The 5,986-nt window shown below is 54.7% G+C and overlaps 3 protein-coding genes across 3 annotated transcripts in view; 1 reads left to right on the top strand and 2 right to left on the bottom strand.

Moving 5' to 3' along the window:
- The window catches only part of GUITHDRAFT_117166 (DNA-directed RNA polymerase III subunit RPC37-like protein), a gene marked incomplete at both ends in the record, with an annotated part of 4,018 nt that extends 3,360 nt beyond the window's left edge, over positions 1-658 (bottom strand). Inside the window, 3 exons of the mRNA XM_005823543.1 lie at positions 70-123; positions 481-555; positions 605-658. Of these exons, the coding sequence (XP_005823600.1) occupies positions 70-123; positions 481-555; positions 605-658 (183 nt within the window). The remainder of the gene's footprint in view (positions 1-69; positions 124-480; positions 556-604) is intronic.
- Positions 659-1,077: 419 nt separating this feature from the next.
- GUITHDRAFT_155177 (DNA-directed RNA polymerase III subunit RPC37-like protein) lies at positions 1,078-2,332 on the bottom strand (the record flags this gene model as incomplete). The annotated part of the gene is made up of 8 exons (XM_005823544.1): positions 2,279-2,332; positions 2,196-2,228; positions 2,065-2,121; positions 1,936-1,989; positions 1,771-1,832; positions 1,383-1,413; positions 1,147-1,251; positions 1,078-1,103 (listed from the first exon to the last, which is right to left on the bottom strand). Coding segments are annotated over exons 1-8 (404 nt in total), but the record flags the coding sequence as incomplete, so codon positions are not given.
- A 455-nt stretch (positions 2,333-2,787) lies between these two features.
- On the top strand, positions 2,788-5,177 carry GUITHDRAFT_145584 (hypothetical protein; the record flags this gene model as incomplete). Its single annotated transcript, XM_005823545.1, has 3 exons — positions 2,788-3,289; positions 3,340-3,990; positions 4,516-5,177. 3 exons carry the CDS (start codon positions 2,788-2,790, stop codon positions 5,175-5,177), a joined length of 1,815 nt encoding a protein of 604 aa, XP_005823602.1.
- Between the last annotated feature and the right edge of the window lie 809 nt (positions 5,178-5,986).

A 5,986-nucleotide genomic window follows, 5' to 3' on the forward strand; every position in this document is an offset into this window, starting at 1 on the left:
AGGAGGGAGGAGGGAGGAGAGAGGAGGAGGAAGGAGGAAGGAGGAAGGAGATAGAGGAAGGCATCTCACTTGGTCTGTAGTAGGGCTGTAGAAGTTCACCAGTCGCCAGGATTCTTTCTCTTGCTGAAAAGAGCAGCAATGTCAGAAGCCAAACCTCCTCGTCCTCCTCGATCTCCTTCCGCTTCTCGATCTTTCCCTCCTCCTCCTCCTCCTCCTGTTCCTGCTCCTCCCCCTTTGGTTTTCATCTTCCACTTTCATTTTCCCCTTCAGCAACAACATGTTCAACTTTCATCTTCATCTTCTCAAAATGAAAGTAGAAACTCTCTCGACAACCCCATCGTCACCAGCAACACAGGCCAACAACAGCAGACTATTCGAGCTCAATGAACTAAATCACTTGCGCAAACAGCTGAAAATTCCCCGCAACGGAGCAAGACATTCACATGAGCTCGTCTTCAGCTCCAACACGATTCACTTCACCTGTTCTCGCATGTAGCCATAGGATGACTTGCGAATCTCTCTCGCTCTCTCCGTCTCACGCTTGCTCACACGGACCTTGCTCCTGACCGTCAGCTCGGCAGGGAGGAAGTTGAAAGTTTCTCACCTGGACCACTTGCTGCATAGGCTCGTTGTCTGACCCCGAGCCGTCGTCCATCATATCCTCCACTGAGGAGGAGTTGAGGGAGAAGGAGGTGGTGGTGGAGGAGGAGAACAAGGAGGAGGAGGAGGAGGAGGAGGAGGAGGAGGAGGAGGAGGAGGAGGAGGAGGAGGAGGAGGAGGAGGAGGAGGAGAAAAAGCTGGTGATGATTCGGAGAGAGAAGGAGAAGGAGAGAGTAGGAGGATAAAAGGGGACAAAGGAAAGGGATGAAGTGGGCGTGAAGAAGGGGATAGCAAAAAAGCCATATGGATGAGGAGGAGGAAGGAGGAGAAAGGAGGGCAAAGAAGGAGAAAGGAGGAGGAGGAGGAGGAGGAGGAGGAGGAGGAGGAGGAGGAGGAGGAAGTATCAAACGTCAATCATCCAACCCTCAATATCATTTCAATTCACCTTTCACAGCGGGAGCGGCAGCCGCGGCCGCCTCAGCATTAAGGACATCTTCCTCATCCTGCCCAGACAAAATGAGCCGCGCGATTTCACTCAGCTCTTGCCTTGTTGTCGAAGCGCGGCCTGAACTGATAGATGCTCTGAAGGGGAGTGAGATGGAGCTGGTCGTCTCTCAACAGCCCGATGGCGTAGGAGGTTCTTGGGATGACCTGCCCTCACGTCAGCTGAGTGGGTTGGAACGGGAGAGGAGGAGCAGGGGCAGGAGGAGAGCAAGAGCAACAGCAGAAACAAGGGGAGAGAGAGGAGGGGCAGGGGCAGGGGCAGGGGCAGAAGAGGTCACCTTGGACGATACCAGCTTGTGCAGAAACTCACTGAGAAATCCGGTCAGTACGCAGTTACAGATAATTTCAATACGTCGTCATACGTAGTCATTAGATCATTTCAAACCATCATTTCAAGATCTCATATCAGTATATCTTACATCAATGTATCATGTATGAGTGTATCGCGTACGAGCGTATCTTATGTCAGAATTGTGAATAACGTATGAGCACACCACGTTGTAAAACCATGTCATTATTCCACTCAGTGAGTCGAAGCAGTGACTGTACAATATGGATCCGATCATCAAACTTTCCTTCCCTTGCACATTTCTTCAAAACATGCATCTTCAACATCAAAGGAGCGTTTCAAGCACAAACAGCACGGGGAAGAACAATCGCGCTCACTCGTTCGTTTTTTCACTCTTGAAGTCCATCTCAATCATCTCGTTCTTCGGACGGTAAGACACCTGAACTCATGTTCACCTCCACGTCTTACTCATCAGCGCTCTAAACCTCCTCCCCTCCCCCCTCCCTTCCTCCTCGTCCTCCTCACACACTGAACCCGCCCACCTTCTCCAGGTTCCATCCTTCATTCAGCGGCCTCCACTTAGGGCGCAGAGGGTACTGAGGAGGAAGAGCGGTGAGAGCACAGTCAAGGTTGCTCACCAGTAGCTGCTGACCCTCTCCCTCTCTCCTCACCTGGAATAGCATGACCTCGTCCGATTTGCCGCTGCTGTCACGAACACCCGACAAGTTCTGGCAGGAGGAGGGAGGAGAGGGGGAGGGGGATCAAGTCAGCATGGGCGAAACCCCTTCATGCTCCCATTCACCTGCGACAGAAACACGTCGATAGTCTGGACAACCTGTCCAAGGATCAGCTGCCAGCATCTATAGGAGACATCAATGGCAGTACGGGGTCGTCTTCATCGTCGCTATCGTAGATGTCCATGACCTCCGCCTCTCCCCTGCACTCTGAAAGTAAGATCCTCCTGCTCGAGCACTCAGTGGGCGATCCTCTGCCCTCCTGCACCCCACCCGCCTCCTCCCGCCCTTCCCTCCCATGCTGCCCAACGTTTTCCACCTGTACCACTCCTACCTTCTCGCATCTACCTTGCTCTCATCCTTCCTCCCTTCCTCCCTTCCGCCATCTCTCCATCTCCATCAAACCCTCCCTCCTATCCTCTGCCCGCACCCGCCATCCTCCTCCTCCATCTTGTCTCCTGCCTCTCCTTTCCGTCTCCGTTCATCCCCTCCGCTCCTTGCTCGCCAGGTCCTGCATGTGCATCTGGAAACAGGGGGGTAGGGGTAGCAGAATGAGCCTTTGAAGATACCCAAGAAGGGGTAAGTTAGCCTTTAAAAATTGGGGTAGTAAAAGCGAATCAATTCAGGAGGGGGTAGGGTGGGAAGCAGGGAGATCCGACCATGCTGGGAGGTTCAGGGAGGCGGCTGGTGCTGCTGCTGCTGCCTCTGCTTCCTCTTCCTCCACACCAGGGCCCCTCAGCTAGCCCGATGAGGATGACGATGAGGATGACGATGACGAGCTCGAAGGCCCTTCTCTCCCGCCCTTCTAGTCAGTCTCCTCTACGATGTGTCCGTAGCAGGTCGGAGATGCTGGGGTCAGGTACAGCAGCATTGGCGGATTCGCTGCTTCCTTTGAGAATCTGCGAAGTTTCTTCTGGCATGCCATCAGTTGTCTTGAATGGCTCGTGCTCTCTTGATCTGACCGACCTCAAGGCCCTTCCCTTGACTGACAGCTTCCAACAAGACCCCTCTAAACATTTGGATTTGTGCGCAAATGTTGTAAAGTTCCAGCGAGGATCTGGAGAATCAAGCAAGATGGATCGACAAGACACAAGCATTGATGTTCTGAACCGCTTCTCCTTGAGATTCTTGGCCAAGCCGCTCCGTGGTTATGGCAGACCAGGTTCGTTCGATTTACTAGATTGTTGAGATGTTGAACTTTCGATCTCACAGATAGAAGCAGACCAAGAGCAAGAAAGACTTGGAAGCCTCAGAAGTCATCGCAACAATCAGAACCTGCTCGACGGGCTCGACCGGATCGATGGGGAGATTTCAAGGAAGATCGAACCGAAGTCAAAGATGAAAAAACACTGAGGACTGAGGTCAACGTAGCTCTGTACGGCCGGCGGTATCTGAGGAAGGACTTCACATTCCCAGAGTACAGCCCTTCAGAAGTGCAAGAGATCGATGTGAATCTTGACAGGACGACGGTGCGTGTCGACGGCAAGTTTGACAGGACGGTGGTATTACAGAACGTTGTAAAAGCCAACCACAGCCTAATTAGAGACTTCTTCTCCAAGGCCGGATTGATCGAGTCGATTGTGGAGAGGAGGAATGCTACTGCTGTCATCTTTCAGGATGATGAATCAGCATTCAAAGCCGGTCAGATGGACATGCTGCCGCTTGCTCACGGGTTGAAGATGAGTCGGGTAGTTCCGGGCAACCTGCAAGCAGAGGAAAGGAGAAGACTGGAGAGAGGGTCTCGCAAGCCTGCAGTGTCCTCCTTGGACTCCAAGGGCTCTAAGTCATTGCAGCGAATGGGGAGAGGAGAGGACGGAACGAAGACAACGGGAGTCGTGAAGGGGCGGGAGGCGTCGACGGAAGGTGCGGAGGCGAGGACGAGAAGGAGGAGCGGTGTGCTTGGAAGGGAAAGTATAGAAAGTAGGGAGGAAAGGAGTAGACTTATGCAAAAGAAGGTGGAGAGGAGGACAGCAGACAAGGGAAGAAGAACGGTACAGGGGATGACAGGGAGGGCAGGATTAGCTGCCAGGAAGGGAGGGAGGTGGGGAGAGGCGCGAGGTAGGAGAGGAGGTGCACTGGGGGCACGGGGGAGGAGTGAGGGAGTGCAGGGGAGAGGAGGGAGGATAAGAGTAGCAGGACAGAAGAGGATGACAACAACGGGAAGAGGAGAGAGGGGTAGAGTGCAGGCAAGGGGTGAGAGGAAGGGAGGAGGGCAGTCGAGGGGCGAGAGGAGGGGAGGTGAGCGGGGACAGCGAGTGAAGGGCCCGGTTGGACGACTAAGAGGAGGAGGAGGATCTTCCAGTGAAAAGGAATCATCACGACACAGACGAGGGCGCAAGAGATCGAGAAAGTCCCCGAGAGAGGAGCAGCTGTCTTCCGCAGAAGAAGGAGGAGCTTCAGGGTCCGAAGTTCTTCCTGTCGACGAGGACGAGAGCGTCAGTACCCTTGTCTTTAGCAGCGACATGGCCAGTGATGAGATGAGGAAGCGGGTGAACGAGCATGACAAGGCCAAGGAGCGGGAGAGGACGGGGAGGATGACGGAGGATGAGAGAGCGAAGGAGCTGCTGGGGTATCTCCACGGACACATGCACGAGAAAGCCAAGGAGCTCAAGATCCGGGGAATCTCAGCGGATGCGGAAAGGATGAGGAGGCTGTTCGGGGAAGGGAAACACCAGGAGTCTGTTCAGTTCTCCCGTGACTCATCCCCGGTAGCCTGGAGAGTGGACGGGGATAAGCGCTACCCCGTCTATCCTGGCTACGAAGACTTTGATCCTTACATTGGGCCCAACGGTCTGCAGGAGCTGATCAATCGAGAGGGGATCGACTACACCTTCGACGAGGGGAGCACGAGCGCGGACAACAGCGACGTCGAGCTGATGGACCTGCTGAGAGGAATCAACCACTCGGAGGCCCCCAAGAGGAGGACACTTGCTCGGGGCTGGCCAATGTCTGCTATCAATGACACGCGACCTATTGGGACCCGTTGGGTCGACACCAACACGAGGTTCGCTGATAACTTCAAGTTCCAAAAGAACTCCAAGAAGTACTAGTACCATACTATGAAACGACGTGAGAAGACTCGCCAAACGGGCGCTAGTTACTATCAGCACACCATGAACTGACAGCAACAATCTTATTAGTGAATTGTTTTTTTAACTTGTGACGGCGAAATGCCCCCGCCGTGCCACTGGGCCAACCTCAAACCGTCTGAGCCACTGAAGTAACTAGTAACTTGTAACTTGCCAGACTCACGGTGAATCATCATACTGCCAGTGAGTGTCTGCTACCGCAGCCATAACTTGCCGCAGTGCCTGTCACTGACTGTAGAGCCTTTCGAACTTCCGACCGGTGATTCAGTGATTCACCGTGCACAGCGACTCAACCGTTGAAAACGCGGGCCTGCCCATTTAGACGCCGGAGAGTTCAAACCCGCAGTTCACCCCTCATTCAACGGTCGGAGTCTCCCGGAGTCAACGGGCCCCCGGCTGACTCCGCGAGCGCCGTTCTCCGGGCTGAGCGCACACTGCCGGGCCCCGCCAACTTCTCGGAAGTTCCGACCGGCTCCGAGGCTCCGGCGTCGGGGCCCCGGGCCCCGACGCCGGGCCCGGCTAGGCTCTGAGCACCGGCGTGCCAGGTGACTCACTCCCGGCAGGCCGCCAAAGGTTCTTTTTACTTTTACAGGAAAAAAAATCGGCCCAGCAAAACCGCATGTGCTCCCATGCTGGAGGGTGCGGGGGAGGCGGAGAGTGTGGCAGCGGCAGCGGGGGAGGAGGAGGAGGAGGATCAAGAAGAGGACAAGGAATCGATGAAGGTGGGATGAAGCCCGTGTCATGAGGATCTCTGGGGATGCTCTAATGGA

This window comes from Guillardia theta, assembly GCF_000315625.1.
Source record: "Guillardia theta CCMP2712 unplaced genomic scaffold GUITHscaffold_106, whole genome shotgun sequence".
Classification (NCBI taxonomy): domain Eukaryota; class Cryptophyceae; order Pyrenomonadales; family Geminigeraceae; genus Guillardia; species Guillardia theta.